General features: G+C 42.7%; 1 protein-coding gene across 1 annotated transcript in view; it reads left to right on the top strand.

The window, feature by feature from the left end:
• Nucleotides 1-18,643, top strand: part of LOC109931733 (dedicator of cytokinesis protein 1-like) — a 1,067,415-nt gene that overhangs the window by 965,764 nt on the left and 83,008 nt on the right. The window contains exon 35 of the mRNA XM_048601800.1: nucleotides 17,762-17,851. Within this exon, the coding sequence (XP_048457757.1) occupies nucleotides 17,762-17,851 (90 nt within the window). The remainder of the gene's footprint in view (nucleotides 1-17,761; nucleotides 17,852-18,643) is intronic.

Here is an 18,643-nt window from a genome sequence, read left to right as displayed (position 1 = left end):
AACCATAATTCCAACCAAACTCATCTCCAATCTCCAAGACTTAGGACTCTGCTCCCCCACTCTGCTACTGAATCCTTGACATCCTGACCCGCAGACCGCAATCAGTAAGGATAGGCGACAATGCCTCCTCCATGATAATCCTCATTGCCGATGCCCCACAAGGCTGCATACTCAGCCCCTTACTATACTCCTTATACACTCAAGGCTGCGTGGTCACATTCTGCTCTACCTTCATTTACAAGTTGGCTGATGACACCACTACCCTGGGTCCAATCTCAAACAACAGGAAAGAGATAGAGAGCTTAGTAGCATGGTGTAAATGCAACAATCTCTCCCTCAATGTCAGCAAAATGAAGGAGCTCGTCATCAACTCCAGGAAGCAGTGTGGAGGACACCCGCACCCCCTGCCTGGATCAATGGTGCTGAAGTGGAGGTGGTCAAGAGCTTCAAGCTCCTAGGAGTAACTATCATCAACAATCTGTCCTGGTCCATCCACCTTGACGCTACTGTCAAGAAAGCACACCAACACTTCTACTTCCTCAGGAGGCTAAGGAAATTTGTCATGTCCACAGTGACTCTTACCAGATTTTTTTGGATGCATCATAGAAAGTATCCTATCCAGATGTATCACAGCTTGATATCGCAACTGGTCTGCCCAAGACCACAAGAAATTACAGAGAGTTGTGAACACAGCCCAGTCTGTCACGCAAGCCAGCCTTCCATCCATTGACTCCATCTATACTTCCCACTGCCTTGGAAAGCAGCCAACATAATCAAAGACCCTCCCACCCTATTATATTCTTTTCCACCCTCTTCCGTCAGGCAGAAGATAGAAAAGTTTGAAAACACGTACCAACAGATTCAAGAACAGCTTCTTCCCCGCTGTTATCAGACTTATGAATGGACGTCTCATATATTAGAGTTGATCTTTCACTGCATCTTCTCTGTAGCTGTAACACTATATTCTGCATTCTGTTCTATTATCTTGTTGTACTTACGTAAGGTATGACTTGTCTGGTTAGCACACGATACAACACTTTTCATTGTATCTCGATATGTGACAATGATACATCAGATCAAATCAAATCAAATCTCCTGCCTTTTCTTCATAACCCCGCATGTTATTTCAGTTTAAGTCATCATTGCCTTTGTCAGTGCCTCGATTGAACATGTCTCTACCCACATTTCCAGGCAATGCATTCCATAATCTAACTGCTTGCCATGTGAAAAAGTTTCCTCTCACCTTGCATTTGCCTCTTTTGTATTTTAAAACAGTGCCGTCCATTTCCAAATGAAGCACTTCCACCCTGCCCACTTTGTCCAGTCTCCTCCTGACTTTGAAAACTTTTATCAAATCTCCTCTTAAGCTTCTCCTCTCCAAGGAAACCAGTCCCAACTTCTCCAATCTTTCCTCACAACTGAAGTCTCATCCCTACAGCCATTCTCATAAATGTCTTCTTCTTACGTTCTCTGGCTGGATGCAGGTGGCATTAAGCAGCCTATGAATCAGTAGTTATCGGGGGTAAACTCTCTGGTTGGGGTCATACCTGACACAAAGGAAGATGGTCGTGGTTACAGGAGGTCAGTCATCTCAGCTCCAGGACATCTCTGCAGAAGTTCCTCAGTGTAGGGTGTCCTACATTCCTTGGCCTTTTGTTCCTGGATGGGACTTGAAAGCAGACCTTCTAGTTTAGAGGCAGAGGCACTACTCATTGTGCCATATGATCTCTAATGAGGTCCTGATAGGCAAATGGTATTCTGTGAGATTGTGACTAGAGGTGAGCTCTCCCTCTACATCTTCTCAACCAGTTTGCACCCCTTTACATGGGTTATGAAACTAACCTCCGCTGACATTTCTCCACTGTCATCCAACAGGGTGACCATCTTCTTTATATATGAGGATACAGCATTATGTGGCTCAATCTCATATTATGTCTGTTCATGCTCTAGTGAAAAGCTTTGGGATATTTTGCTGTATGTGAACGTTGAGCGATTACTTCCTTGAATTGCAGTGGCGAGATGTTCTGTGAGTTTTTGGTGAGGTGCCGAGCTAGATGAACAAACCTTTCAATAAGGGTGAAACCCCCCAGTGCATTCTGCACTCTGTCAATACAGTCCAGTGCTCCAACGCTGCTGCTGACCCTGCTGCAGTCTGTCTCAAAGCCCAGTATGCCACAAAGGGAGGAAGCAGAATAAATCAAACACCAGGACCAGACATTGTCCTTGTGATTTGTGTATTCTCATCAAACCACAGAAACAGACGGAGCAGAGGGATGCCATTCAGTATATTGTGTCTCTCCCTGCTTCCTGAATGAATTATCCAATTAGTTCTAGACCCCTGTCTTTTCTCCATCATCTTACAATTTCATACCTTTGCATGTCTATATCAAAATATCTTTCTGGTCAATTTTATCCCTCATTCAACATTGCTCATGGTCATTGTCACATTGTTATTTAGAGTCATAGAGCTGTACAACATGAAAACAGACACTTTGGTCCAACCCATCCATGCCAACCAGACACCCTAAATTAATTTAGTCCCAATTACCAGCATTTAGCCCATATCACTCTAAACCCTTCCTATTCATATACTTATCAGATGCCTTTTAAAAGATGTAATTGTACCCGCCTTTGTTGACCAACTGTGCACAAATTGTCTACCTTGTTTCCCATACGACAATATTAAGTATGCTTCAAAAACTAGAATTCATTGTCTGTAAAACGTTTGAGACACATTGTGGTTGTAAAAGGCATGACATAAATGCAAAATTTTCTTTTATTTGGGTATGCTTCCAGTCAGTGCATTCCTGATCACAGTTATTTGCTGCATAAATAATTTCTGTCATCTCTCCTCTAGTGTTTTTGCTCATAAACTCAAAATCATTTTCTCCTGTTGCACGGATCCTATTTCTAGTGGAAGCAGTTTCTCCTCATTTACATGAGCAAAACGCTTTCATGATTTTGAATATCTCTATTAAGTTAACCTTTTGACAAGAAGAGAACACTTCCAGCTACTCTAACTTCTGGGAACATAGGAACAAGGGGTAGGCCATTCAGCCCATTCTGACATTTAAAATCACCATGGCTCATCGAACACTTTGATGTTTTAAACACACATCCACAGAACCAATTCTGCCATTGGTAATCTGAAATCTATCAACCTCTTCTTTAAATATGAACAGAGACTGAACCGTCCTCTCGGGTAAAGAATTCTAAAGATTCACAAACCTCAGAGTTAGAAGAAAACTCCTCATCTCAATCCCAAACAGTATATAAAATTATGCCCCCTCGTTCCAGACCCCAGAACCAGGGGAAACGTACTGCATTAATCCTGTCTATCCCTTTAACTATTGTGTAGATTTCAATGCAATCGCCTCTCATTCTTCTAAACTCTACAGGCTCGGTCTCCTATCCTTCTTTATAAGACAGTCTCGTCAACATGGGAACAAGTCTGATTACCGTTCATTAGACTCTCTGTAGCAATAATATCCTTTCTGAAGTAAGGAGACTAAAACTTCAGATGTGGTCTAAAACACCTTCTAAACAATTGAAACAGGACTTCAGTACGTCTATACTGAAATCTTCTGACAATAAATGCTAACATTCCGTTAGCCTTCCGAATAGCTTGCTACACCTGCATGTTCACCTTCAGTGACTTACTGACAAAGACACCTTGGTCCCTTTGTACATCCTATACTTTCCAACCTCTTACCATTTAAGAAATACATCTGTCTGTCCTTCCAAAGTGGACAGCTTTTTCACATTGTATTCCATCTGCCATATTCTTGCCCTTTGCCAAGCCCATACAAACTCCTGGAGGCACGTTGCATCTTTCTCACAACACACATTCCAACTCTGTCTTGCATCATCTTCAAAGTTGTAAATATGACACTTGGTCCCTGAATCGAAATCATTGGTACATATTGTGAACAGTTACGGTCCAAGTGTTAATTACAGCCTGCAAAAATGACTGGCTTATTCTATCTTTTGGTTTCCTTTCTGTTAGCCAATCCTCAATCTATGCTATGCTACCTATTACACCACATTCTATATTTTGCTAACTAATCTCATGTAAGGGACCTTATCAAAAGCCTTCTAAAAATCTCAGTATACACTGCCCATCAGATCCCCTTTATCAAGTTTGTTAGTAACAACCTCATCAAACACAATGTCCCATTCACAAATCCATGCTGACTGTACCTAATTAGATTAGTTTAATTCAAGTGTTCATTCCCTACTTCTTTCATCATTGATTCTTGCATTTTCCTGATGCTGTATGTAATGATATCAGGTTTGTAGATCCCTGTTTTTTCTCTTACTCCCTTTTTGAAGAATGGGATGACATTTACCAGCTTTGAAACTGAAGGAATCTCCAGAATAGATAGAATTTTGGAAGATGATCACCACTACTATTTATATTGACACCTCCTTCAAAACTTTGGGTGTAGACTATCAGGTCCCAGGAATGTATCAACTTTCATCCCTGTTTTAATTTCTCCAGTTCAACCTGGTTCTATGAGTTTAACCAACTAACATTCATTTCCTTCAACTTGTCATTCTCCCTCGTTCCCTGTATCTCTAATTCAGTGAGATTTCTTGTATCTTCCTCAATAGGAACAGACACAAAGTTATCATTTGGCTTCTCTGCCATTTCTCTATTCCCCATTCTAAATTTTCTTGACTCTGTCCACAATGGACCCACATCCATCTTCACCAAATGTTTCCTTTTGCATACATGTAGAAGCTTTTAGATCTTGCTTTTATGTTCCTCAATTGTATACATTTTTATAAATTTCTTGATCCTCCTTTGCTGGATTCTAATAAAGGTAAAGTTACCGTAGTTCCACTTTCTTATTCATGTGAGATAACTGGTGGTGTCTTTAACCTGAAGGTCACTACATCCCAGGCAAAGGCAGAGGCTGAGGAGAGTCTTCCATGGTAACTTCACTGAGTATGGGAATTGAACCAATGCTGTTTGTCATTATAAATGTATCGTCCAGCCAAACGAGCTAACCACCCTATCCTCAGCATGATACTCCGTGAACAGAAATAGATGGAATCTGTCAGGCATAGCAGCCTTCTCCTAGTATAGAAAAAAGTTCTTAAGTTTTGGTTAGAGATTTCCCCTGTGCCCAGATGTAGTGACCAGAATAAAGAGCTCTCCCCCCGAGCCATGCACTCCATTTACCCATCTACAGCACAGACCCTGAAGACCCTTCCCCTTACACTTAGCGCCACTGAATCCCCAGAGTGCGTTAGAGGCACAATCAATCAACAGATTCAAGAAAGAAATAGATATGAAATGTGGGTTAAAGGGCTGTGGGGAGCAGGCAGAAAAGTGGAGCTGAGATCAGGATAGGATCAGCCAAGACCATGTTAAGTAGTGGAGCAGGCTCAAATGGCTGAATTCTCTTGGTTTTCCTTCTGTTCAATCCTCAACCTATTGCTAGGCTACCTATTACACTGTGTGTTTTAATTTTGCTAACTAACCACATGTCAGAGACCTTATCAAAAGACTTCTCCCGTTCCTAATTCCTATGTTCCTATGAACCCTCCCAACAAGCTCTCTGATGATTCAGTCGAGAGTTTACTAGCAGTTTTTCTTACCTGATAAAAGTAACTTCAGTGGGAATGCACTGGTCTTGGCATGGAAGAAAAGTAAAAGCAGTCTTCGCAGCTGTGATACAATTTCCGAGCTGTGCCTTCTTCAATGTTTTATAAGTTGTTTATTACAATTTAACAAAGCATGACAAGCGATGAAATCAAATATTTATAAACTGGTTAGAAGTCTGTGTTTCCCCGCATTTGCTAATTAATCATTAGAGTGGTATGACTTTTAAGATTGAAGATGTGTTTGTTCTTCAGGGTAATCATATTAGACTTTATTGAATTACCACATGCCACTGATTTAGACATTGTATACAAAAGAAGACATGCATTTCCATCATGCTTTTAGTAACCATCGTTTGTGGGAAGGTGATGTCTGAGTGATATTATCTCTGGATATTATCAGAGATAATATATATATGATTATATTATCAGAGACCCAGATAATGTTCTGGGGACCCAGGTTCAAATCCTGCCATGGCAGATGGTGGAATTTGAATTCAATAAAATATCAAGAATTAATGATGACTGTGAATCCATTGTCAATTGTCGGGAAAAACCCATCTGGTTCGCTAATGTCCTTTAGGGAAGGAAACTTCCATCCTTACCTGGTCTGGCCTACATATGACTCCAGACCCATAGCAATGTTGTTGACTCTTAACTGGCCTCTGGGCAATTAGGGATGGGCAATAAATGCTGCCTAGCCAGTGACACCTTCATCCCATGAATGAATAAAAAGAAAACACGTTTCAAGGCAATTTTCAACTTATGAAGTGTTGTTACTGTTGTCCACTCATTCCTCATTGTCAGTGAGGAATAGGGGCACAGACTGCCTGTGGAAAATAAAAATGAGAATACCTCTCGTTATGGAACTGTGAAGGACCAGCTGATTGGTTTACATCTGACCCATTGAGCCTGCTCCACCATTCAAAAAGATCATGACTGATCTTTCATGGATCTCAACTTCAGTCAACCACTGGATCACCACAGCCCTTAATTCCTTTACTGTTCAAAAATCTATCGATCTCTTCTTAAAAACATTCAATGAGGTTGCTTCATTGGGCAGGGAACTTGACAGATTTGCAACCCTTTGGGAGAAGAAGTTCCTCCTCAACTCAGTCTTGAATCTGCTCCCTCTTATTTTGAGCCTAATCCCCCAACTTTGAGTTTCACCCACATTAGACAAGGAGGAAAACAAAAAGACCTCGTGTGAACTCACGAGCATGTGAATCCACAGTCTTCGGATGACGAAGACTGAGTGTAACGTGGGTTATATGTGTGAGAAGATATTCAATAGATTCATGTTGAGAAATATGCATTGTGATAGGAAGGAGTGGAAATATGATAGCCTTAAATTGAGGGGTGATAGATATAGGACAGATGTCAGAGGTAGGTTCTTTACTCAGAGAGTAGTAAGGGCGTGGAATGCCCTGCCTGCAAAAATAGTAGACTCACCCACTTTAAGGGCATTTAAATGGTCATTGGATAAACATATGGATGATAATGGAATAGTTTAGGTTAGATGGGCTTCAGATTGGTTTCACAGGTCGGCGCAACATCGAGGGCCGAAGGGCCTGTACTGCGCTGTAATGTTCTATGTTCTATGTTCTATGTTCTATAATCTCTATGGAAGAATTTAAAATGGTGTTCAAAAACAGAAAGAAGTGAGGTACACATATCTTTTTATTCATTCATGGCTAACATTTACTATTCCACCCTAATGCCTGGGCAGCTTGCTAAGCCATTAGTGAACTGGGTGAGTTTTCACAATTGACATTGATTACATGGCTGCCATCAGGGTAGTTTAAAGTTCCAGAATTCCTTTTTGTGTTGAACACAAACTTTACCATCTGCAATGTTGGAATTTGAATCCAAGCTCCCCTACAATAATAGCTTGGGCCTCTGAATCACTAGTCTAGTGGCATTACCAATATATCTCTGGCCCATAGATGGAGGGGCAAGTTGATCAGGCTGGTAAACATGTACAGGGAATCTTTACTTTCCTTTTTGGAGTGAAAAATGCATTATCCTAAATCTTTATAACACTCTGATTATGCCTCAGCATCTTTATTCATTCAAAGACATGAGTGTTGCTGGTAAGTCTACCATTTATAGCCCTTGTTAAATGGACCCTGAGAACGTAGTGGTGAGCTGCTTTCTTGAGCTGCTACCAGTCATATAGAGCAGCATCCCTAGCACTGTTGGGGTGGGCCTTCCAGGATTCTGGCCCAGTGACAACACTGTGGCTCAGTGGTCAGCACTGCTGCCTTACAGCGCCAGGGACCCAGGTTCAATTCCACCCTCAGACTGCCTGCATGTTCTCCCTGTGTCTGCGTGGGTTTCTGCTGAGTGCTCGGATTTCCTCCCACAGCCAAAGATGTTCAAGTTAGGTGGTTTGGCATGTTAAATAGTGTTCAGGGATTTGTGGATTAGGTATGGGAAATGTAGGATTACAGGGATAGGGTGGGGGAACGGATCTGAGTGGGATGCTCTTCATAGGTTCAGTGTGGACATGTTGGACCAAATGGCCTGTTCCTACACTGTATGAATTCTGTAGACACTGAAGGAATGACATAAAGTATTCCCAAATCAGGATGGTGTGTTTGATTTAATTTATTATTGTCACATATACCAAGATACAGTGAATAGTATTGCTTTGTGTGCTATCCAAACAAGCCGTACATTATATATTTACATCTGGGTAATAGAAGAGAATGCAGAATACAGTGTTACAGCTACAGAGAAGGTGCAGAGAAAGATCAACTCCAATATATGAGCAGTCCGTTCAAAAGTCTGATAACAGTGGGGAAGAAGTCGTTTTTGAGTGTGTTGGTATGTGTTTTCAAACTTTTGTTTCTTCTGCCCGATGGGAGAGGATGGAAGAGAGTATAACCGGGGTGGGGGGGAGCTTTGATTATGTTGGTTGCATTCCCCAGGCAGCAAGAAGTGTAGATGGAGTCAGTGGATGGAAGGCTGGTTTGCGTGATGGATTGGGCTGTGTTCACAACTCTCTGTAATTTCTTGCGGTCTTGGGCAGAGCAGTTGGCACTATGTCATGCATTTGCTACCCTGGTTCTCCAGTCTTGGTGAGTTGCTGTAATGCAGCCTGTAAATGGTACACATTTGCTGCCGCTGTGCACTGGTGATGGAGGGAACCAATGTTGATGGTGGTGTACGAGGTGCCAGCCAAGTGGGCTGCTTTGACTTGGATTGCGTCAAGCTTCTTGAGTGTTTTTGGAGCTGTACCCATCCATACAAGTGGGAAGTATTCCATCACATTCCTGACCTTGTAAATAGTGGACAGGCTTTGGGAGTCAGGAGCTAATTTACTCACTATATAGAGTGGGGAAGTGGAAGCATAGGCATTGTATCTATATGGCCAGTCCCGCTGATTTTTTGGTCAGTGGTAACCTCAGGATGTTGATGATGTGGAATTCAGTGATGATAACACCATTGAATGTGAAAGACACACAGTAAGGTTCATTGTAATCGAAGACAGAAATTGCCTGGTATTGTGTGATGCCAACATGGAGATGCCTGGTGCTTTCCCTTGCTCGAATATTGTGTCAGATTCTGGGCATCACGCTTGTAATGTACATGACCTTGGCAAAGTTCAGCCAGAATGATTGAAGGGCTAACGGCCTTCAGTGTTATGGAGAAGCTATGTTTGTGCTCCTCAGAGCAGAGAAGGTTAAATGGAGATCTAATGGTGTTCAAAATTCTGAATTTTTTTTATATAATGTACAAAATGAGAAACAATTTCCAGTGACAGAAGGGATGAAAACCGGAGGACACAGATTGATGGCACCTGGCAAAAGGCAATTGGGGGAACAAGAGAAAAGAAAAGACCTTTTCCATCTTGAGTTATTGTGATGTGGAATGCATTGCTTGAAAGCACACACAGTAGCAACTTTCAAATTAATCGAATACTCCACAAAAGGGAAGAAATTGAATGCCACGGAGAAAGAAAAGTGAAGCGTGGCTCCTTCTGTGCTGTTCACTTTGAGTCATAGAGTTCTACAGCACAGAAAAAAGGCCCTTCAGCCCATTGAGTCTGTGCCAGTCAACAACAATCCTCCAGCTATTCTAATTGTATTTTCCAGCACTTGGCCCATAGCCTTGCAAGTATTGGTGTTGCAAGTGCACACCTAAGACCATAGGAAGTAGGAATGGGGTAGGTCATTCAGCCTCTCAAGACTGCTTAACTATTCAATAGGATCGTGGCTGATCCGACATTCCTCACATCCACTTTCCTGCCTTTTCCCTGTAACCCTTTGTTTCCGAACTGATCAAGAATCTATCTATCTCAGCCTTAATTATACACAAGGACTCTGCCCCTACATATCTTTGTGGCGTGGAGTTCCAAAGACTCTCAACCCTCTGAGAGAAGAAATTTCTCTGAAAGAAACTCTTTCTCAGAATCTGACACAATATTCGAGCAAGGGAAAGCACCAGGCATCTCCATGTTGGCATCACACAATACCAGGCAATTACTATCTTGGATTACAATGAACCTTACTGTGTGCCTTTCACATTCAATGGTGTTATCATTTCTCCTTGTCTTAGTATGAAAGTGGCATGCCTTAATTCTGAGATGATGAGCTCTGGTCCTAGAGTCTCTCATGAGGGGAAACATTCTCTCAGCATTTCCCCAGTCACTCCTCTTAAGAATCCCATATGTTTCAAGAGATCACCTCTCATTCTTCTAAACTCCAGTAAGTAGACTCCCAACCTGTTTAACCTTATCTCATAAGACAATCCCTCCATGCAGGGCATCATCCTAGTGAACTTTCTTTGACCTGCCTCCAATAAAATGATATCTTTCCTGAAAAAAGGGGACCAAAACTGCTGACAGTACTCCAGATGTGGTCTCACCAGCACCTTGTACAGTTGCAGCAAGACTTCCCTACTGTTATACTCCAACCTCCTTGAAGATACGGGCCAAATTTTTTTAAAAATTCATTCATGTCATGTCAGCATCACTGCCTAGGCCAGCAGTTATTACCCAGAGGGCAATTGAGAGTCAACCCCTCAGAGACAGCAAGAGCTGCAGATATTGGAGTCAGAGAAAACACAGTGTGGAGCTGGAGGAACACAGCAGGCCAGGCAGCATCAGAGGAGCGGGAAAGTCGACGTTTTAGATCGGGACCCTTCTTTAGAAATGGGAAGGGGTAAGGGAGCTGGGCAATAAATAGCGAGAGGAGGGGTGGGGCTGGGAAGGTAGATGGGATGGTGATAGGCGAATGCAAGTAGGGAGTGGTGGGGATTGGTCAATGGGATGGGTGGGGCAGATAGGTGGGAGAGAAGATGGACAGGTTGTGGCAGGTCAAAGAGCACTCGCTCCATACTGTGTTGCCTCTGCTAGTCACCCACATTGCTGTGGGTTTAGAGTCACACATAGTCCCAGCCAGGTAGGGAGAGGAGTTTTCTTCCCTAAAGGTCATTGATGAACCAGTTGGGTTTTTCCCAACAATTGACAATGGTCATCATTAGACTCTTATTTCCAGACTTTTGTTGAATTCAAATTACACCATCTGCCATTCAAACCCGATAGCTGGATGAAGACTCCAACATTAATACCAGTAGGCCATTGCATCTCCTGGACAGTAAATATTCCAATGGCCTTCCTAATTACCTGGTGTACCTGTGTGCTAGCTTTCTGTGTTTCATGTATCCCCAAGTCCCTTCGAGGTGCATTTCTGAGACACTCCCCCAGTCTGTTTCTGAGTTAACTGATCCACCATCCAGCGTGTGACCTCAGCCATGAGAGAGAAAAACCAACCTCAGATTCCCAATCCTGACTGAAAACTCTGGCCTCATTCTCCCCACTCCCAATCCGCTGACAAAGTGAGAATGAGCCTCTAGTTTCTTGCGGAAATGGCATCTGCTGAACTGACCCTGCCGTTGGTGCCCCTCATTCACCTGCAACCATACCACTGGGGTCTTAGCAGGGTTAGCCAAACACTCTCAGCAAGAAGCTGGACAGTATTAGAGTCCGGGGATTCCACCCTGTAATTTTGATCCTTTACTTCACCTGATAATATCCAGCATCACATGATCGAGCCAATGTTCTTCAAGTGACCACAGGAGACTGGCCTGAATGAGATAGGCTTCTAAGTCCAAGGTAGGCCCTGCCTTTAAGGAAAGAAAAGCAGCCCAAGATACATCAGAGGTGCACTGACAGCCAAAATATGACACCCAAGTAGATATTGAGACAGGTGACCGAAACGTAGACAAAGATGCAGGGTTCATTCACTGGGTCCTCAGAATAAGGCTGACCCTAAGTAATGGGAAACCATGCAGTGTAGAGATTTATAATGTGGGGAGGCTACTTCTTGCTGACCAGGAGATTCTCCTGCTTTTACTGCCTGCCACAGGCATTTCAGAATGAATTACGGACGGAGAATCAACTTAATTGTTCACATTATGAAATTCCCTCCCCTTCCATCGCCAAAAGGTCCTGAGGTGGTCCTGAATCCAGATTTCCTGACCTGGAGGCAGGAGTACAACCCCCAGCATCATTCTGACCACTTGGGGTTTAAGAAGTATTTTAAAGGAGAATAAAAATGTGAGTAGGCAGGGGTTTTTTTAGGGGGAAGGGTGTGGGAGAATGTTCCCGAGCTTAGTTCCTACAGAGCTGAAGTAACAGCACCCAATGCTGCAGGCAGTGAAGTTCAATGGAGCATAATCGACCAGAGTTGGAGAAACACAGAGATAACAGAGAGCTGGAGGATGAGGATGAGCAGGCTAGGGACAAGCTGAGACCCTCAAACGAGGAGGACCGAAAATAACAAAAATAAGATCTAGTTTTTAATAAAAAATTACTGGATATCTGCAGCTGTGGCTGGCTGAGTAATATAAGAAGAAATGAAAGGCAAGGCAAAAGGGGCGGCATGGTGGCTCAATGATTAACACTGGAGCCTCACGGCACCAGCGACTCAGGTTCAATTCCACCCTTGGAAAACTGCGTGGAGTTTGCACATTCTCCTCATGTCTGCATGAGTTCTGTGGTTTCCTCCCGCAGTCCAAAGATGTGTAGGTTAGGTGGAATTGGCCGAGCTATTGTAGCCAAGGATATGAAAGCTAGGTGGATTAGCCATGGGAAATGCAGGCTAACAGTGACAGAATAGGAGTGTGGGTCTGGGTGGGATGCTCTTCAGAGGGTTGGTGTGGACTCGTGTCAAATGGCCTGCTTCCACACTGTAGGGATTTTATGATTGTACAAACAGAGGAGCCCTCCAGTGAAGTTTTATCACAATATCAAGCTGTGGACTGAAAACCAAGCCATGTTATCACAATGTGAGCCATGTTGGAAACAACCAGGCTCTCACTGACAGCTCTGAAGTACATTTCAGTTGAACATTCAAGGATGTAAGGACACACAAGATTTCCTTAATTTTCTGCGAAACACCTGCTGAGCTTGTAGCATTTATTATCTGGTTCACTTATTTTATCTGAAACATTTAGAATCTTTTTTTGTTCATTATAATTGTTGACTGAAACCTATGCATCGTCTTTGAATATCCAGACACTCTTGAGAGTTGTGGTATCAAGCAGCTCATGGTTAGGACCACAGCAATTTCCAATTTATAGAAATAGTTTGGATGAAGGGACTGAAGCTATGTTGCCAAGAATACTGATGATACCAAGATAGGTCGGAAAGTAAGTTGTGAAGAGGACAAAAGAGGTGTGCGAAGATATTTTAGTGGTGTTACCATTGGACTTGTAACTTAACAGCCAAAGCTAACATACTCTCTCCACATGAATCTAACCACAGCAGATGGTGAAATTTTGAATTTATTTGTGTTTTTTTTAACAAGGCAGGTTTTCTGGCAACCATTTAACCAACGTTAATTGTTGTAAAATCCCATCTCTTTCATGAATGCCCATCAGGGAAGGAAATCTGCCATCCTTACCTGGTCTGGCCCACACACCACTCCAGACCCAAGGCAATGTGTTTGATTCCTAACTGCCTTAGGAATGAACAATAAACATTGGCCTTGCCAGTGATGCCCCACCTCCATGAACAAATTAAATAAATATAAGTGATTGGGTAATGATCTGGCCATTAGGGTATTATATGGGAAACTATCTCTTTTGGCAGAAAGAATAAAAATAGAAGCGTTTTATCCATCTGGTGAAAGAGTGCAGAGCTCTGTAATGCAGAGGAATTTGGCTATCCTCGGTGTCACAGAAAGTATGCAGATATAGCAAGTAATCAGAAAAGCTTCTAGAATGTTATCATTTATTGTGAGGGGAATTGAATACGAAGGTTAAGAAGCTTATGTTTCAGATTTACAGAGCGTTGGTGAGACTGCGTCTGGAATACTGTGCGCAGTATTGGTTACCTTATTTAGGGAAGCTTGAAAATACACTAGAGACGGGTTTACTAGACTAATATCGGGAATGAGACAAAAGAAAATTGCAGTTGCTGGAATCTAAGGTAGACAAACAGGAGGCTGGAAGAACACAGCAAGCCAGGACTGAAGAAGGGTAATACCTGAAATGTTGACTTCTCCTTTTCTTCAGATGTTGTTTGACTTGCTGTGTGATGTCAGGAATAAGTTAGTTGTCTTAGTGGGATGGTTCCCACAGATTGGAAAACAGCCAATGTGATGCCACTGCTTAAAAAGGAAGTAGACAAAAAGCAGGTAACTATAGGCCAGTTAGCTTAACTTCAGTAGTGGGGAAAATGCTTGAATCTATCATTAAGGAAGAAATAGCAAGACATCTGGATATAAATTGTCCCATTGGGAACATCCAGCATGAGTTCATGAAGGGTAGGTCATGTTTAACTAATTTGGTGGAATTCTTTGAGGACATTACTTGCATGGTGGACAATGGAGAACCTGTGAATGTGGTGTATCTGGATTTCCAGAAGGCATTTGACAAGATGCCACACCAAAGGCTGCTACATAAGATAAAGTTGCACAGTATTACAGGTAATGTATTGGCATGGATAGAGGATTGGTTGACCAGTAGAAAGCAAAGAGTAGGGGTAAATGGGTGTTTTTTTCTGGTTGGCGGTCAGTGGCTAGTGGTGTGCCTCAGGGATCAGTGTTGGGACCGCAATTGTTTACAATTTACATAGATGATTTGGAGTTGAGGACGAAGTATGGTGTGTCAAAATTTGCAGATGACAATAAGGTAAGTGGTAGAGCAAAGTGTGCAGAAGATACTGAAAGTCTGCAGAGGGATATAGATAGTCTAAGTGAGTGGGCAAAGGTCTGGCAGATGGAGTACAATGTTGTTAAGTGTGAGGTCATCCATTTTGGTAGGAGTAACAGCAAAATGGACTATGTTTTAAATGGTAAAAAATTGCAGCACGCTGCTGTGCAAAGGGACTTGGGTGTCCTTGTGCATGAATCGCTGAAGGTGGGATTGCAGGTGCAGCAGGTGATTAAAAAGGTAAATGGAATTTTGTCTGCCATTGCTAGAGGGATGGAGTTTAAAAACAGGGAGGCTATGCTGCAGCTGTATAGGGTCCTGGTGAGGCCACACCTGGAGTACTGTGTGCAGTTTTGGTTTCCTTACTTGAGAAGAGATATACTAGCACTGGAGGGGGTGCATAGGAGATTCACTCAGTTGATTCCAGAATTGAAAGGGTTGGATTATGAGGAGAGACTGAGTAGACTGGGATTATACTCATTGGAATTCAGAAGAATGAGGGGAGAATTATATAAGATTATGAAGGGAATATATAAAGTGGACGCAGGGAGGTTGTTTCTGCTAGCAGGTGAAACGAGGACTAGAGGGCATCTCCTCAAAATAAAGGGAAGCAAATGTAGGACTGAGGTCAGGAGGAACTTCTTCACCCAAAGGGTTGTGAATCTGTGGAACTCCCTGCCCAGTGAAGCAGTTGAAGCTACCTTGCTGAATGTTTTTAAGGCAAGGCTAGATAAATTTTTGAACAGTAAAGGAATTAAGGGTTATGGTGAGTGGGCGGGTAAGTGGAGCTGAGTCTCAAAAAGATCAGCCATGATCTTATTAAATGGCGGGGCAGGCTCGAGGGGCCGGATGGCCTACTCCTGCTCCTAGTTCTTATGTTCTTATGAGGAAAGGTTGAAGGCCTGATTCCGTCGATGTTTAGAAGAGGAAGTGGCAACTTGATTAAAACAAATAAGATCCAGCATCGGCAGTTCTTACTATCCCTAAGATCCTGTGAGGTTGTGACAGGGTGAATGTGGAGAGGATGTGTCCTCTTTGGGAGAACCTGGAAGTAGGTGTCATTGTTTAAAAGTAAGGGAACACCAAGAAAAGACGGAGGAGAAGTTTTATCTCTTAAAGAGTTGTGAGTCTTTTGAACAATTCCTCAAAGGCGATAGAAACAGTATTTCAGTAATATTTTAGGGCTGACGTAATTCAATGTTGATAAGTAAGGGGGTGATAGTAATCAGGGGTAGGCAGAATTGTAAGTAATCAGATTAGGTGTGATCTGACTGAATGATGGAGCAGGTGTGAGAGAGCGAATGGCCTAACTCTGCTTCTAATTATCATGCTGTAATGGTTCTGTAATTCGGTCTCCAAGTCACATACCCTCCTGAGTTGGTAGTATATTACTGTTCCAGGGTCAAAATCTTGGAACTGCCTCGCTGTACCGTATTGTGGGTATTCCCACACCACAAGCTCTGCAGTTGCCCAAGATGTCTCAGCACCACTTTCTCAAGGACAATAATAGATTGGCATCAAATGCTCCTATAGCCAGTAATGACCATATCCCATGAAATAATTATGGTATGTAACAGATTGAGCTTAGCTTAAAGATAATTGTCTCCCCTTACTCAACCGCTACTATCTTCATGGTGATGGTAATGACACAGTGAAGAGAGTCTTCCATAGCTTTAGGGAGGGAGTGTTTTTATTCCTTAACATTACTCAGCATCTCCCGTTTAATGAAGTTTATAAAATAATGAGAGGTATAGATACAGTTAATGGTAGTTGTCGTTTCTCTAGGATGGGGGATTTCAAGACTAGGGGGCACATTTTTAAGGTGAGATGAGAAAGGTTTAGAAAAGATATGAGGGGCAATTTTTTTACACAGAGGGTGGTTCGCCAGTTGGAATGAACTTCCTGAGGAAGTAGTGGATGTGAGCTTAAAAGACAATTGGATAAGTACATGAATAGGAAAGGTTTGGAGCGATATGGGCCAGGAGCAGGCAGGTGGCTCTAGTTCAGTTTGGGTTTACGTTCGGCATGGACTGGTTGGACCGAAGACTCTGTTTCTGTGCTGTATGACTCTGTGACTCTGTGACAAGACATTCAATGAAAAGCAACGTCAAAAACCTTGTTGATTTTCATGGTCAAGCAATATGGACAAATTGTGTTCCTTTGTGTGGGTTAATATACGTAGTGTTTATTACCTATTTAACTCAGCACTGTAGAGTCTTTAGAACCAAGCCATTCAACAGCAGGAAGCATTCCTTCCACGCAAATGGACAGTGAAAGTCGGAAGCACATCGCTACCCCTGCTAAAACAAAATGAGGACGTGGACAAATTCAAATGGAGAAGGGTAGAGTATTGTTGAGTCGGGCTATCAAAGGCTATGGGTCAAAGACAGAGAAGGAGATTCAAAACCATTGTGGGGAGAATATTTAAAGAGGATGGAGAGAAACTGTTCCCATTGGTGTAAGGATGGAAAACTGGAGAGCATTAATTTGAGGTGATTGGCAAAAGAACCCAAGGCAATGGGAGGATAACTTACACAATGTGAGTTTCAGGTCAGTAATGCACTTCCAAAGGTGGTGGTGGAGGCAAATTTCAAACCTTAATTCATAAAGGAGTTAGTAAGCAACTGAAGGGGACAACTTTTCAAGACTAAGGAGAACAGGTAAGGGAGTGGAACTCACTCAATTGCTTTTGCACAGAGCTCACACAGACATGGCTGGCCAAATGGCCTCCTGCATTGCTGTAACCATTCTGTGATTCTGTGGATTGGCGTGGAGATCTAGATCTACTACAATTTAGTTGAGTGACTAACGGGCTAACTGGCCTTCTCATAAGGTTACTGTATTATTCCTGTTAAAGGGGGTGGACAGGGAGAACTTGGCAAGCAAAGCCCCTTAAATAGAAGAAATTGCATTGACATGCTGCAATGTAGCACAGATGGATCATTTCAATGTGTCACACTACTTATTTGCTGCTTGCTGTGAACAGATGTGGGAAGAAGCCATTCATCTCTGCAAGGAGCTGGCAGAACAGTACGAGATGGAGATCTTTGATTATGAACTACTGAGTGAGACCCTGGTGAGTAAATGCGAGCTTTCATTGATTATGATAAGCTAATGATGATTGATGATGGCCATTTCCCATGAAGAGATTGGTCTTTAACGCTCCACTGCCTTTTGTCTAATCCATGAGGGAATGACTGATAGGGCAGTGACTGATGACAAGCCTTAGAAGAAGTGAAAAGGTTAATGGCGGAAGTCATTAGGCTGTGAGGCTTTTCCTCAAGAGCAGCTCAATGTTGCCTCAATATTAATCACATTTTCACTCTCACGTGTGCTTTGGTCAGGGAGTTTCCTGTAGTGGGGCACAGGTTTATTCTGCTCATTGTAGCTGAGGCAATTTTTTTTTATCCCAACCTACAGTCATTTCATTTCTAATAGTAGCCGAACTGTTCCACAGCGCCTGCCTGCGCAAGATAAGACATTGTGTGGTGTACTTAGCTTAGTCCGTAAAAGCAAAGGAATAGCAAGATCTGGACTCAAGAGTTGAGCAGGCCATTTGGGTCTTAAAGCCAGTCATTCAATAAGATCATGACTGATCATGGAATTCCACTTTCTTGTCTGCACCCTACCCTTATCTCCCTCATCAATCAACAATCTTTATAACTCAGCCTTGATTAAATTCAATGACACAGCCACCACACAAGGGGAATTCCATAAGCTAACAGACCGCTGAGAGAGAGATAGTAGGAACTGCAGATGCTGGAGAATCTGAGATAACAAGGTGTAGATCTGGATGAACACAGCAGGCCAAGCAGCATCAGAGGAGCAGGAAAGCTGACGTTTCGGGTCTGGACCCTTCTTCAGAAAA

This window comes from Rhincodon typus, chromosome 1 (genome assembly GCF_021869965.1).
Source record: "Rhincodon typus isolate 14 chromosome 1, sRhiTyp1.1, whole genome shotgun sequence".
Lineage (NCBI taxonomy): Eukaryota > Metazoa > Chordata > Chondrichthyes > Orectolobiformes > Rhincodontidae > Rhincodon > Rhincodon typus.
Note: the sequence above shows the minus strand (reverse complement) of the source record. Positions and strands in the feature narration are given on the sequence as shown.